Source organism: Argiope bruennichi, chromosome 10, assembly GCF_947563725.1.
Source record: "Argiope bruennichi chromosome 10, qqArgBrue1.1, whole genome shotgun sequence".
Classification (NCBI taxonomy): Eukaryota; Metazoa; Arthropoda; class Arachnida; order Araneae; family Araneidae; genus Argiope; species Argiope bruennichi.
Window position 1 is genome coordinate 61144057 of NC_079160.1, and position 16561 is coordinate 61160617.

At 30.6% G+C, this 16561-nt stretch overlaps 1 protein-coding gene across 2 annotated transcripts in view; it reads right to left on the reverse strand.

The window, feature by feature from the left end:
- LOC129989305 (nephrin-like) overlaps positions 1-16561 on the reverse strand; it is an 827768-nt gene that overhangs the window by 95783 nt on the left and 715424 nt on the right. For both annotated transcript variants that reach the window (XM_056097747.1, XM_056097749.1), the window contains exon 11: positions 1380-1533. In XM_056097747.1, coding sequence (XP_055953722.1) covers positions 1380-1533 — 154 coding nt within the window. The remainder of the gene's footprint in view (positions 1-1379; positions 1534-16561) is intronic.

Genomic DNA, 16561 nt, shown 5'->3' on the forward strand with positions numbered 1-16561 from the left:
TGGATTCAATATGAGGTAAAGTTTGATTTTTGCGCCTTTATAGTTTCTTTTGAATATGAAATTTGAACGTCAGATGTTTGTCAAGGGTAATGTCAAGATATTTTTTATAAAATTAAAATGTTGTTTTGCATCGCAGTAAGTCTCCTGCTAAGGAAGATACTTTTACAGATAGTTCTGATGGATGCTGAATGAAATCCAAATTAATGACTCTCGACTAGGCAACAGACTTGGCTACTTGACGAAATGGAAGATTCCAGAAAATACAAGAATCTTGACAAAGAGGAATTCATTCGGATTAGAATTATGAGGATCCTCTCAGAAGCTTTTGTACCCTCTCTCAGAAACTTTTAAAAGCGGAGAGACAGAACTGGGAGTTAGTCATTTGAAAGAACCAGATTGATGACCAGATAGACGGGAGAAGTTGAATGAATGCTCACTTTTCATAGAGCACACCCAGATATTATTGAGTATATTATCGATTTAATTTTTATGTGCTACTGCTTATTGCAAATGCTGATCTTGTAGGTTTGGTTTTGTTGCTTGTATGTTATGCTTTCTCGTGGAAAAAATAGTAGTTAGACTTTCCCATCATACAGCCAATCTTTTGGAAAATTTCTGTAACTGTATGTTATTTCATTATTCCAAGGAATGTGCTTTCTAAATAATTTAGTTGGAGAAGATAAGTGAACGATTCCCGGTGAATAATACAGCTTGGAATTTACTAAAGTTAATTATAACTTTCCACTAGATAAATCATTGTTTCAAAAATTTTTGAGATGTTCTGTAAATTTTTCAGATATAATACTCTGGTCTGTATCAAGGCAGAATATTGCCGCATCTTGAACAAAAAGACTGAACAAGTAGCTCCAATGCGAGAATATTGGAGACGCAGAGAAAATAAATGGGCACAATATAGTTTTTTTTCGCTACTTCATCGTATTTAACCTTAAAAAATAGCATAATGGCTACTTAAGAATGGCGCAAAGTTTTTATATATATATACATCCGTTCTCCCCAATCTCTACGCCACTAGTTGAAAGTAAAAAAAGAAGAAGAACAGTTTTCTATAGTACTAATTTGGAAGCGCGTGAAAAAATTTTGAATTTCCAAAATGCAAAGGGATTTTCAAATGATTTAAAACACAAATTCCTATTATTGGACTAAATAGACTTTCAGGAAGATTGAAAACAAAAAATTATGAATTGATTAGGAATAAGAATTCGGCAACAATAGCAGTTTAAAAATAATTTGTCACTTTGCTTAAAGAATCTGGCTTAGCTCGTGCGGGGATGTAATTATCATACACATTAAACACCTGTTAACTTAGCAAAAGAAAAAAAATACAGTAGCAGTATCTTAAAAAAAAATACTAAACTTACACAACACGGATGGCGTGATAGTTGCAGTGAGTGGCTTCTTGAGAGCACTGTTTATGGCTTCACATCTGTAGCTCGCGCCGTTGTCGCTGGCTTCTGTTCGGATGACTAGATCGCTGGTCGTGCCAGTGGTGGTGCTTTTTTCAGCACCTCGCAGCTGAAAAAGAATCAAGAATATTCAATATTTATATATAATATTAAGATTTTAAAAAAAGAAAAGGAATTATTCCTCCAGATATAAAATATTCGTATTTCTAGATTCATATCAGGTAGTTTAATCATTGATATATTCGGAAAGTAATACCCGCTTAACCTTAAAAGATTACATTTTTAAGAATTTCTAATATTGCTTTCCTGAGCTGTAATTCTCCTGTCAAAGATGATAGAAATTTATAGAGTTCTAATGGATGTTGAATGTATGCCGGTTCAATGATTCCCGGCATTGGCGTCAATGTAGCAACAGATTTGGGACAAAAACAAAAGACCCAGAATATTCGAGAATCTTGGTGATATCTCCACTAGGATTGAGTTTCGACGATTTGTTTTATAAACTTCTTTGCCCCTGCATGAAAACTTCCACAAAATGAGTGGTAGAGTTAGAGTCTATCACTGGACAATCGAAACGAGTCTAAGCAAGTTGTTGATCGAAGTCTTTGGAATGTCGAACTCCAGAATTCTCTCTGAGAGTTTTGTGTTGTTAAAGTTGTTGATTACCGATTTGCAATTTGTGTATTGTTTTTTTAACTGCTAATATTATTTTTGTGTACGTTTCGGAGGCTATATTTTGCTACTATGTATTATTAGAGTCATAGTATCGAATAAAACGTTTGTATCAGCTATTTAGATTGTCGGACTTTTTCATAGTAGAACACAGGATGAATTCTGAATATTTTACATAATAATATACTAGTTTAAAATTTTTCCAAAAATTATTATTATTTAAATGCCCAAGCATATACTTTAAGATATAGCTTTACACAGGCCAGGAGTGTTAAGATTGACTTTCACGATATTAAATGATATGTTAATATCTTTTTCCTAGTATCGACTATATCCATATAGAGGTCTGGGTGCAAAAAAATTCTTTGGGCTTCCAAAATATTTTCCCAAAGATAAAAAAAAAGAAAGGAAAGGAAAAGAAAGGAATAAACATTAAATAAATTAGATAGAAAATGTGTTTATTTAAATTTGTTTATTTGAACTTCGATGACTTTTGTAGAACAAAAGGTCCAATTTTTCACAGTACATGCCATTATGATTAGAAATGTTTAATTATTTATTGCTTTTAAAGAAATGAGAGACAATCGGCCTTCAAACATGACTTAATTTTCTTCTTTTTATTACATGGTCATCAAAAACGATCCCTCACCCGTGGTGAGATAATAATTCAACATGGCTATTCTCTAGAATGTGAAGAAGGTGTCGTCATAAAATGTTGCTAGTTATCACCGAAAAGAATCACCACGGTCAGCAAGACTGGCCATATGTGAAGTTTGTCGAGGGCTTCATCCACTATTGTAGCCGCTCTTGTAATGTTTATCATAACTGACTGCTGAAGACAGGGATGGCGCCCTCTAAAGACTGGTAGCACTATGACTCAGTTGAGATGAGGCGATTGCATGTGCTGCTTGCTTAGATCTAAGCTGATATACGTATATCTTAAAATTATTTCAAAATTTTATATATAAATTGTCTGTGTGTAACATAACCTGTAAATAAATAACTGTTACACTAATGCAGACATTTTACTGAAACCCTTAACGACCCCACACTACTATTATACTTTTGTTTTATCCTGTTGCGAATTGTGATGAGCGAGGATAGAACCTGGGAACTTATGGTTTGCAGCCCAGTAACATGACCATGATACAAAAGCAATTGCACGTGGAGCGTAGCTGTTAACTGGCTTATAAGCTTTCACCACAATCCTCTCACAACGGCATTCTTTGCGTTTCTTTTTCGTACTTTATGTTATAGGTTCATAAGGGAATTTTCGGTAGTGCACTGAAGAAACTAGTGATGCATGATTTATTATTTTTAAAAATGCATAAATAAATAAATAAATAAAAATGAGAGTTTAGTTTTGCTGGTCAAGGAGATTCCTTCAGGTATGAGATCGGGATGCATTGCATTCATTATTTCCTTCCATATGCACGTTTCTGCCTAATCCGAAATACATTTTGGTTACAGCTTCGGAAAAATATCTTGCAAAAATCAGCGGAAACATCTCCCCGAAACTTTCTGGCTTCTCTCTATTAAAGTTACTAGATAACGCCTTGAATGGTATTGGTGTACAACAGTTGCGAAATATTAACCTTTGGTTTGAATTTACCGTTTCTATTAGATTTATTGTAACATCTTTCACGAGTTTTTTTGGCAATTAATCTCTGGCATGGGTTATTGGGATCCAAAAATCGAATATGTGTTTCAGTCGCATTTCTCCCAACTGATTGAAAGGCCGTGGTGGCGTGGTAAGGTTTCGGCTTGTGAGCTGTAGGGTTTCAAGTTCGAGACTCCATTCCACCGAAGAACCGACGTGTAAGTGGGTCTGTTAGGGCCAAAAGTCCTCCCGTTGGTATGGTATGGAGAGGGGGGGTGCCAGCTCAGGTGTCGTCCTCGTCATCTGACCGAGGTTCAAAATTACGAGGGCCGTCCCAAAATAGCCCTAGTGTTGCTTTAAACGGGGCGTTAATATATCTAACTAACCCAACGGATTGAAATAAAAATTTGACACGAAACTATGCTTGAAGTCAAAAAAATCACATATCAAACTTGATATATTTAGATCACTGTTTCTTTGAGTTACCGCGATTACATGTTTCTAAAAGTACAGATCGACAGACGGACAATCCCTTATTGGATTTAGCTCAAAATTTGACTGAAGCTAAATCTGTGTAACGAATTTCATCTATCCAGCTCTCTTCGTTTTGTAATTATCTTGTTCGGACAGACGGATTTCCTCTGAACGGACTTTGTTCAGATTTTAATAGAAATGTACAAATTTGGCTTAAAGGCAACATATCAAATTTGAACCATGTTGCTCAAAACATTTTTGTGTTATCTTTGCCACAGACAGACAGACATTTTCCAAAAATGCGTTTTTCGAACACAGGGCGGTCAAAAATCTAGGGTTCGAATCTTTTAACGATTACTATACTTTCTCTATATATTTAAACGAGAAAGTAAAAATAAAGGACACCATCTTCAGAAGTGAAATCAAAGTTTAAAATTCAATTAATTTAAAAGCTAGGGAACAAGGGATGTTTGAACTAACATAATGATGTAATTCGAAACAAACTACTATTTTATTTATTTTCAAAATTTCACTATTGAAAATTGTGCCTAGGAAATTATAGTATGATAATTTCCAAGGCACGGATTGCAAAACGGAAACTACCGCAAACCTGTGCACTACAAAATAGCTTAGTAAGCATTCATAAATTTCGGGAGAACATAGCATTAGCGTAAGAAATGTTTTATAAAATAATTGTACATCAAAATGCGTTTTGGAAATGCAATTTTTTTTACTCAAAATTTTTCAAAAACGGCACAATTTTGTTTTAATTGTTTGTTAGGCAGACTTTACTTCTAACATAAACGTATTCTGCTAATGAAAAAAAGGTTAAAAACGAATCTCAAAAAATAATATCCGTAAATTGAACAAGAAGATCATTACAGAGTTGTGATAATCTTCCGAATATAAAGGGGTGAAATTCCGAATATGAAGGGGATTGAAATTATCCACATATTTTAACTACTTTCTAGTGAGGAATATTTGATTTGCTACCAAAATTTAACAAAATTAATTTAAATTAAATTAAACGTATCCTCACCAAATTAGTTTTGTTTAAAAAATTATAGTATGTTCCAAAATTATGAATTAATAAAATTGTATGCTTTATAAAAAACAATAGATTAATTAAGATTTTAAACACGGACAATACTTGTTCTCGGAAAGCAAAATCAATTTTAAAAAAAGCCCAGACAGTCTAGAAAATTCATTAAAAAAATAAGCTTCATTTTTACAACCGTTTCAATATTACAATGTTTTTTTTTGAAAAAAAAGAATTATTAACTTTTGATTTTTTTTAATACATTGATAACACATCGAATTTTTTTACTATAAATTTCCGCATAAAAAAAGCGGAAATGGCAGTTTTTCCTTAGATTGCGAAGGAAATGAAAAATTATTCTAATTTGCGCCAGGAAATACAAAGATTGAAAATCCTGAATTAAAACAAAAATCTTTTACAAATTAGAAAAAAATGGTATTTTTAATTAAGAAAAAAGGAATATCTATTATAAATTTATTTTGTTTAATTTAAGATTGTGAAATAACAATTTTTATAAGATTTGACAAAGAAAGCATGAATTTATTAGCTGACGATAGTTATTTTTACGTTCTTTATTTGCTCACATAAAAGATTTTTACTTCCACAAACGAAAAAAAAAAGATCGTATAGACTGTTTCATTTAAAATAGTTAATTGCTTTTCTATTAAAAAATAACTCATCACAATTGGAATAATTTTTGTTGAAAAAATAATTATTTAATTTCTATGCTTTTATTGAAGTCATAAATAATTATAGAATTTTTTATCTGTTTAATTTCAGGAAATCAAAATTTCTTAATTTATTTTTGGTTACGTTTTCTAACTTATTAACATTCGTATTATTAAGAACAGATTTCCATCTAGAAATAATCTAGAAATCTTTTTCATTATTTCTCTAGAACTTAAAAAGTATTTATAACGTAATAAATTCAAGATCTTCTTTTTAATAAGAAAAAAATCTAAATAAAAAGAATTTATTTCATAAATATTGTCAGATTAATAAAAGAGATTATTCCTAGTGATTGTAAAGTTTTTGCAGTTTCAATTTAATGTTGTAGCTTCTAATGCTTAGAGATAAGATATGGTTTTCTTTTCGGAAAATAATTAATGACAAATAATAAATTAAATAATTGGTTTTTAAATTTCAATGTGAAATACTTTAAAGAATTTTTTTAAAAATTCAGATAATTTTTATTAACAAATTTTTTCCTCAACAACAATCAACAAGTGGTCATACAGGGTTGAACTATTTTTTATATTTATTTTCCTTCGTTAATGCAATATTATAATCAATTCTCTATAACATAAAATTCTTTTGAAGATTTATAATTATGCATACTTACATTATTATTTAATTTTAGTAAGTAATAACTGTTTAATAATTTATTTGCGTGGAAATATGCTATAAAACATCTTTCACATTAGCTTTCAATGATTTTAAGGATAATTTAGTATGGTGATTTAATAATTACAATACACTCCCGAGTATCTGGCCCTAATATGGCGGAAGGACTGGCCGTATAACAAAAATGCCGGATAAGCTGTATTTCTATTCCCACTAGTACCAGAACACAGAGTTTTAATACCATAAGTCATTGTTATAAATACGTATTTTCTCACTTCTTATTGCGTACTAACCCTGCATTTATCTCAAGCCATGTAGCATGTGAACGCGGCTCGGTGAATCATAGAAATAGTTGCCGTAATTAAGTGTCGAGTTAAAATAGAAGCCTCTGTACTGGTAGTTTATATATGTTTATATACTGCACTGCAAGTTTCAAGAGTTTATTAGAGAAAGTTGAAGGAAAGTAAGTTGAAGGATAGAAACTATTCACATTAGAACATAAATTCTGTAATCTTCACTGTGGTACACATAAAAAAATGTTGAGGCACACCCCAAGAACAATTTAAGAATACTGTACGTACTGCGAAATTATAATCAAGTGGTGTTTAAAAACTTGCTAGCTGGAACTAATGTACATAGCGTAAGTATCGGGTTTATACTGTACGCGAAGATACTACTGTACAGGTTGATTCTGTATGGTACAAATAGGTACTGAGGGAGGTTGATATTGTACAACGTTGATTCTGCACTGTACAGATAGGTACTGAGAGAGGTTGATACTGTACATCGTTCATTCTGCACTGTACAGCTGGATACTGAGAGAGGTTGATTCTGTACATCGTTCATTCTGCACTGTACAGCTGGATACTGAGAGAGGTTGATACTGTACATCGTTCATTCTGCACTGTACAGCTGGATACTGAGAGAGGTTGATACTGTACATCGTTCATTCTGCACTGTACAGCTGGATACTGAGAGAGGTTGATACTGTACAGCTAGGTACTGAGGGTTGATACTGTACAACGTTGATTTTGTACTGTACAGCTGGATACTGAGGGTTGATACTGTACAACGTTGATTTTGTATTGTACAGCTAGGTACTGAGGGTTGATACTGTACAACGTTGATTTTGTACTGTACAGCTAGGTACTGAGGGTTGATACTGTACAACGTTGATTTTGTACTGTACATCTAGGTACCGAGGGTTGATACTGTACAACGTTGATTTTGTACTGTACAGCTAGGTACTAGGGTTGATACAGTACAACGTTGATTTTGTACTGTACAGCTAAATACTCAGGGAAGTTACTATTACACATCAGGGTTGGTGAGCAAAAGCGACCAGGGGATAAAGCCTTTTAGTAACTACATTAAAAAAATGCACTGAAAACAATGAAAACCTTATCGTCTGAATTTTAATTAAATTCTTCATTGATTTAATTGAGCTAAGTATTAAACTGTAAAAATACAGTGAATGAATTTAAATTTTTGAAAATTAATGTATATCGAGAATTATTTTGAGAAATTACGGTATATAACTGTGTTTAAATTTTTGAGAAATTCATCCATTAAAGAAAATGAATCAATGTATTAACGCAGTTATTTTTTAAAAACAGAAGTAGGGTTTTGTGCTACAAAACAGCTTATTTCTTAAGAATATAGCTTTTGCGTTATCCATTTTTGAAGCTGTACAAATTTGTTGCTCTTTACTAAATTTTACAGTTATTCCGCAGACCTTCGAACTAACAGATTTAACAATGAATTTAAATAATGTCTGTTATTTCTCCCTTCTTCTATCCCTCTGCTTACCACCAGAAAATAATTCTGTATGAGGACTTAAAAAAACATCTTGAAATGATAAATAGGTTAATTATATTCTTAATATTCGACTGAGCTACCTTAATAGCTCAGAAAGTCTATAGTTTAATGTCATTTACATTCAAATGCTGTAAGTATGCTTGCCATTCATGTTCAAAAGTGCAAGGGTTTTCGTAATGATATTAAGTTCTAGCGTTTGTCATTAAATTTTAATTCTCAGAAAAGTTTTCAGAAATGAACAACAGATATTCTGAAAGTTAATTTACTATAAGAATATTTAAGGTATTCCTTATATTTAATTTAAGTTCTACATTCATGTTTAAAAATGAACAAAATTGTTGATGCAGTTGGAGTTTCTTAAAATTCGGAATCTTCCTGCTAATGATTTTATGCATATTTTGACTTAATTTTTGATGTGTTGTTATCTGAATACAGTAATTTATGATATGTTCTTTTATTTTTTAAAGTAGAACGTAGTTAAGATGATATTAATAAAATTACATCAGATTGCAACAGTTTTTTTTATGTAATCCGTCTAGGCGTTCTATTAAATCCAAAATGAACTCCAGGCTTTAATGTAAGGCATTACTGAATTTGAATTCGGGCAATTCCATGATTTCTAACAACAAAAATTGAATAAAATTGTTTTAAATTACCTAAAATTTAATGGTAAGTATACTTACCAGTGAACAATCGATATTATTTTTACCTGCTCAGTGGTAAATAAGCTTACCTCTTACAATTTCCACTGAATGATCTCTGGCAAGGCAAGTATTCTTACCACCCTTTATTTCATAAGTTAAACTGCAAATCAACGATTCAGCAGTTACCATGTTATTATTAATTTACATCATCAGTTTATCATGATAAAACAATAAAAATAAATCGATGCCTTGGAGTTATTCCCTAGAAATGGTTAAAAGGTAACTGTAAGATGTTTTGTTATTGAAATGACATGGAAATTAAATATTTTATACTAACTGCCTTTGGTAAACAGCTGGTCAACCTAATTACTTTCAATTCAATTTCTTATGTATACCTTAATGCTCACGATTATACAAGAAATTGTTTTTTAGAATCAAATTGGGATATAGATTAAAACCGAATTAACTTCCCGTCATATGGACAATCCCAAAAAGCCAAAATCTCCTGAAATTATAGAGCTATCCGGAAGTAATTTTCCGGATAATATTATCTTCTAACTTTCGCAATATTGCAAATGCTCTTTTATCATTTCTCATGTAAACGACCCAAATATTAAACAGAATCATTCTCCTGTAGCTATCTACAATAAATGAAGATTATACGAATAAATATTTGATGGAAAAAAAGAAAATGGCTTAAATTGATGTTCAACAATGAACATTCTTTAAAGATATAAAAAATATATTTCAAAAGTCGCCAAAATTCAGGAAAAATTTCCGCAAACGATATAAAATGGTATCATTAAAAAGGCATTTAAAAAATTTTAAAATGCTGTAAAAATCAATTATGCGTTGCAATATTTTCGGAAGTTGTGATGAAGAAACATCAAAATTTTGCTCAATTTTTAATTATTTTAAATCCCCAAAAAGTCGCTCTGAGAAACACTTTCAAATCTTTCAAGTACATACAGTGGCTCAAAAAATTGCGAGTACACCTTACTTTTGCTTCATAAATCCGACTTTCAATATAAATAACACATTACCGAGAAGTGCAAACATGATTTTATTTTTACACATAACAAATGGTTTAATTTAGAGTAAAAATAAAGAAAAGTGTTTAAGTGTTAAAAATTTGGGTTTAGATGGAAATTCCATTTTCCAGCAGGACAACGACCCCAAACAGAATGCACGTAACGTCAAAATATGATGTATTTTTCATTGTAAACAACAGTTACACACACCACCACAGTACCCTGACATCAATGCCATTGAATATTCGTGGGGGATACTCGAAAAAGTAGTTCAAAAATACAAAATTAGAAACAAAACCCATTTAAAACAAGTGGTGCAAGAAGAATGGGGTAAAATATCTTCAGATACCACAAAAAATGGGTCGAATCGGTACCATGACGTTTAGAGACCATTATAAGAGCCAAAAGACATGCAATTTAATAGTGACACTTTGTTTCTATGCGTGATATTGCAAAAATTTCATTGGTGTATTCTCAATTTTTTTGAGGCAAAATTCTACGTATGTTTATTTAAAATGCTTCTGAAAATTTTCAATTTAGAAATTTTTCGTTGATTTTTCTTTATTTTTACTCTAAATGAAACCATTTGTTATGTGTAAAAATAAAAACAAATTTGCACTTCCCTTAATGTGTTATTTATATTGAAAGTCGCATTTATCAAGTAAACGTAAGGTGTACTCTCAATTTTTGAGCCACTGTATGTGCCAATTTGGTAGTTCTAGAACGAACATTCTAACCTACTGGGTGCAAACATGCAGAAATAACAAACACATTTATTTTTATTAGTAGTAGAGATTTACTTTAAGGCAAAATTTGAAGAGCAATATCTTGTTTTAAATTTTATCCATAACACAATCTAACGGCAATTCAGTGATGCAAATATCTTTCCATTCCGATTAGATTTTTAATTAGAAACTTAGAATTGCGAATAAACTTCTATATTAATTATGAGTTTAGAATAACAGATATCCTTTCTAATTTAATAAAGAATTTAGCAAAAAACAATCTCAATCCTTTAAAAAATTATTCACAAATCAAAATCTCTGTCTTTTAAAAATCATCGTAAAACAAAACGGATTTGCTTATTTTTTCTCAATAAAATACTAGGAATAAAAAAACTGTTCCAGTTAGGAAATACAAATTAAAAGCCATAAAGTGAAAATTATATTAATACAGCAGAGAAAAAACCTTTAAGAAAAATATTTCAAGAACAAAATAATAATAATAATAATAATAATAAACCATCGCTTGTTAATAATATTTTTATTCCAACAACTTACTATTCAAGACTGCGAAATCACATCTTTTATAAGATTTTACAAAGCAAACAAAAATGTAGCAACCGATAATGATTATTTAGCTCTTCATTTTTTCACTTCAGTTCATTTTCTTTTCCTCAGATGATAAAAAATAAATAAAAGAAAACTTGGTATAAACTTTTTCTTTTAAAACGATAATTGCTTTTCTCTGAACAAATAACTGATCGCAACTGGAATCATTTAAAAAAATTTATTACTTTTTCCCCTTAACCTATAATTAATTATGGAATATTTAATCTATTTATTTACAAGTAACCAGATATATTTCGAAAACTTTTTTTTTGTATTATTTTCTAATTTATTAACATTCGTATTATTTTCAAGGAGACTTTTATTCAAAAATAATTGGAAAATCTTGTTTTCATTGTTCTTGAGTTCTTTAAGAATCCATTTATAACTGAAGAATAATTAAAATCCGTTTTTTAATTAGGAAAAGAATTAAATCAAAAAAGAATTTATTTCGAAAATATTGTTTAATTAATAAAATGTTTGTAGAATGGAATGTACAATTTTTTGCTGCTAGAAAATTAAAAATGATGTTTTTGTGGAACATGTGCAAAAATGCGATATTTTTTTTGATGAAAATAGTTACTAGCAATAAATTATGTCCGTGGCTAATTTCTTTTATTTGAAAATTCTTTTATATATTTTTTTATAAGTATTTACTTTATATTTTTGTTATCCATTAAATTCTCTCTATTGACTCAACAATCAACAAGTAGTCACACAGTGAAATTATTCCTTTTCGGTTAGATTGCTTTTCTGTTATTTTTAAAAGGTCACGATACATGTAATAAATTTTCATATTTACATGTCTGTTTTATATTACGTATTCATTTTTTTTATATTTTCTTTATTGACTTAACAATCAACAAGTAGTCACACAGTGAAATTATTCCTGTTCAGTTAGATTGATTCGCTATTATTTTTAAAAAGTCACGTTACCCGTAATAAACTTTTATATTTACATGTCTGTTTTAAATTATGCATTCATTTTTATTTTTTGTTTTAATAACCAATATGCTCCAAAATGATTTTTTTTTTATTTTGTTACACTTTTTAAAATTATAATTTTATATAATATGTTACGTTGTAATTATTTTCTTAGTTGGAAAATTGAAATCCAACGTGTTATGAAAAATTGTTAACACTTTTTAGGTAGAATATTTAATTCTTTTAATTTAATGGATGAGAAAATTTATGCCTTTCTTATTAAGGAAAAAAAAATTCATATAAAAAAGAAATTAAAATTAACATAATTAATTGTTGCAACATGGTAGGCTTGAATGAATTTTGAATTATATTTCATTACATTTTTCATGCGAAGACATTTCCTATTTTGGCATTTTTTTTTCGAATTCATTTTCATTTTTTGGCTTATATTTCTAGATTGATTTTAAAATTTATTTTACCTTTAATAGTATTTTCAGTTTTGAAAAAATGGGATGCACAAAATATCCCATCCCTGTCACGTGATATTCGAATCGAATCGAATCGGAGATGTATTTCATACTTTACTAGTTTCTTATTTAGCCTTCTATAGAATGTCTAGTAAATGTGTGAAATATGAAACATTTCATACACTGCTGGTTAATTTCAGACATTATATACAATTCCTAAGCATTCTATAGAATGCTGGGGTTCATACTTTGCTGGTAACATATACATGCACTTAAATTATTTCAGTCATGGTTAAATATGGAGTTGAATATAAATCGCTATATTATTTAGGGATCATTATCATATTTTATATTTTACTCCGCATAATAATACAGTATTGATAATAAAAGAATAATTTAAAATTACAGTTATGCAAAACAGCTTTACTTTTATATAGATAATATGGTAGTATTAAAACGTAGATTACTAATTTGATTTAACTTCATGCATATGTTTGAGAACATTTTATCAGAGATGGATTTGGGGATTTTTGTAGGCCTTCCTCACCCCAGGCAGTATACGTTAGGCGTTCCATCATTTAAAGACCAGTCAATTTAGTTTCAAATTTCAACAACTTTTTAATTTAAATCAAAAAGCTAATGATTTATTTTCGTTAAATTGTCTTTATTTTATTGATTTTGTGAAAGTAAAAAACTTTTTATTTATTTATATTTTTTTTAGTTTAGCACGCTTTTATTTATTTATTTTATATTATATAAAATGGCCTGATGTATTAAACTATTTGAAAATTAATTAGTGAATGATTTCCTTAACTACACATAAAGACGTTTAATTATTATGATAGATAATAAAAAATAATAAACGTTAAACAAACAAAACATTAAAATTTACGGTTTTAATAATCCCTCAAATGGAATATTATTTGTTAATTAAAAATTAAAATCCAAGGTTTTATTTTCAATTTTTTATATAATAATTTTTTAGTAACTCCTCTTTAATAATTATAATAAAGATTTTTATTAATAATAAAATTTAACCTTGACTTATTTTGAAAAATAAATATTTTTCCTCTACTTTGAAATCTAGATTTATTTCAAATTTATTTATTTTTAATGGAAATAATATATTCTAATTGCTGTTCTTTCAATTTTAACAAATCAAAATAACTATTCATTTTTATGAAATCATGCACATACTTAAAATTGAATACCAATAAATTGCAGAAATTTCTACTTTTGTATTTTTTCTGTATGACAGAGTATTAAAATAGTGTTATAAGAAATATTTATATACAATGTGGGGATGTTTATGTAGCTCTCTACTAATAAAACTATTTTATTTTTATAATTTTCTTTTTTAGCCTTTACTATATTTTATTATTCATTGTTATAATGTTTACAGATCTTGAATTAACTATTTTTCATATCCACTACCAATGGTTTCTTTCACATAAGATACTATTTAATCTCAAATTCCACACCTGGTGAAACAATGTTTTCTAATGTATCTTCTGTTTAGTTTTAGTTTACTTATATTAACGTCCCATTTTAAAACAATATTAACGCTATTTTGGAACGAATCTCGTAATTTTGAACCGCGATCAGATGATGAGGACGACATCTGAGCTGGCACTCCCTCCGAATTTGCACACCTCACCAACGAGAGGACGTTTAGCCACGACGGATTTAACGTACACTAGACCCGCTTATACGACGTTTTCGTAGTGGAATCGGGTTTCGAATCTGAAACTCTCCGTTTCCGAAGCCGAGACCTTACCACGAGATCCAATATATCTTCTGTATATTCACTACCAATGGTTTCTTTCACATAAGATACTATTTAATCTCAAATTCCACACCTGGTGAAACAATGTTTTCTAATGTATCTTCTGTTTAGTTTTAGTTTACTTATATTAACGTCCCATTTTAAAACAATATTAACGCTATTTTGGAACGAATCTTGTAATTTTGAACCGCGATCAGATGATGAGGACGACACCTGAGCTGGCACCCCCTACTAATTTCCACACCACACCAGCCACGTCCTCTCGCTGGATTTAGTCACGGATTTAACGTACACTAGACCCGCTTATACGCCAATTTCGTCAGTGGAATCAGGTCTCGAATCTGAAACTCTCCGTTTCCGAAGCCGAGACCTTACCACCAGGCCACCGAGGTCCAATGTATCTTCTGTATCAATGCATCAGTGCAAAATTCTGTATCAATGCAGATTTCCCATTAATTTTATTATTTTCTACTTTTGATCTTCAATAGATTTTAGTATTCACTGCTACTATTTCTGCGGGATTTTGAAATAATTTTTTTCACAAATTCATTTCCAAATGGTTTATCGATTAATTGATGTTAAAATTCCGAAAATATTTAAATCTTGTTTTGTCATCGGTAATACACAATTGAATGGAATTTTAAAATTCCAGCGTAACCCAAAAAGATCACACCGATAGTAAAATTCTCTTTTTGGAAATATAAAAAAAAGTGGAAATAAAAATTTACAGATACAGTTCAGACGATCCTGATTTTGCCAGATGATATCGTACGTGTCTAAATTCCGTAACAAACTAAATAATACCGTCTGAACTCTATCAATAGATAAAGGTACGATTTCTCACCGATAAAACAACTGTTTCATAAACAACCACCGGCACATCACCCTATACCTTCCCCTTTCCAATCCGATCAGCGCAGCAGCAGACCAATCCCATAATATTGGATGAAGAACCCTTTTCACTGCATTCGTAGACCCAAAATCGTTTATCGTCTTAACTATTACGCACCAACTGCTAGGAAAAGTTGGCGGATGGAAGGCCCGTTATTTCACGGACCGTCCCCTTGTCACAAGTGTCTTGCCAGGGGTAATCGTTTCCGGGAAAGTGGCAAAGAAAGAAGTGGCGTCGGCGGCTGTGCAGCGAGGTGGAAATCTAGCATTCGGTGATTGCTAGTTCCATGCGCGACAATTTCGCATGAAATACCATTAAGCGCATTAGGAATGTGGGCTAATGTTTTCTTTTTGGCGGAATTGAGAGGAAAGGGTTTCCACTGGGGTGGAAAGGGGATGTCTTTCGGCGTTTTCCTCGAGATGTTGCGATCAGTAATGGTAGGGCTGTTTAATGTAATGGTCTGGATGTTAAGACAGAAGTTCAAGAGTTCTTTGGAAGAGTTATTTAAGTGAGGGAATGGTGAACGATTTATTTTGCGTGTCATTTTAAGTTTTTGGAGTTTCGAATCATTCAGAATTTCGTTTCGACGTCTTTTTCATTAGGCAGACGATGTGTGCGATACAGCTCTAAAAAAATCTAATAACTCTTTCAGTAATTCTCTTTCTCTATAGTAATCGGCAAAAAATTCGAACTCGAGAATTTGACGAATCTTTAAGTTTGCGACAGACAGGCAGACGGACATTTCCCAAAATGTTTTTTTTTTTTTTTCTTTGTCTCAGGGAGGTTTCAAACGAGAGTATTCACCAAAATCTGGACTTTGACTTTTTTGACGATTGCTGTACTTTGTCCATACAAAGTATACGGGAAAGTAAAAAGGATATGAAATACTCTTGTGTGATAACATGGTTCGAAATTATGAAAACATATTAACCCTTAACTGGGGAGGTGCGGTCTACGAGACCGCATTTCATTTACACTCAAATTAAATTTTATAATGAATGTATTAGTAGGAAAAACTGCCAATATATTTTGCAGATATTTTTTCTTGATATATAGATATGTTTTAGAAATTTTCCAAAATATATTATCATTGGAAAAAGTAAATGCGTTAGAACATG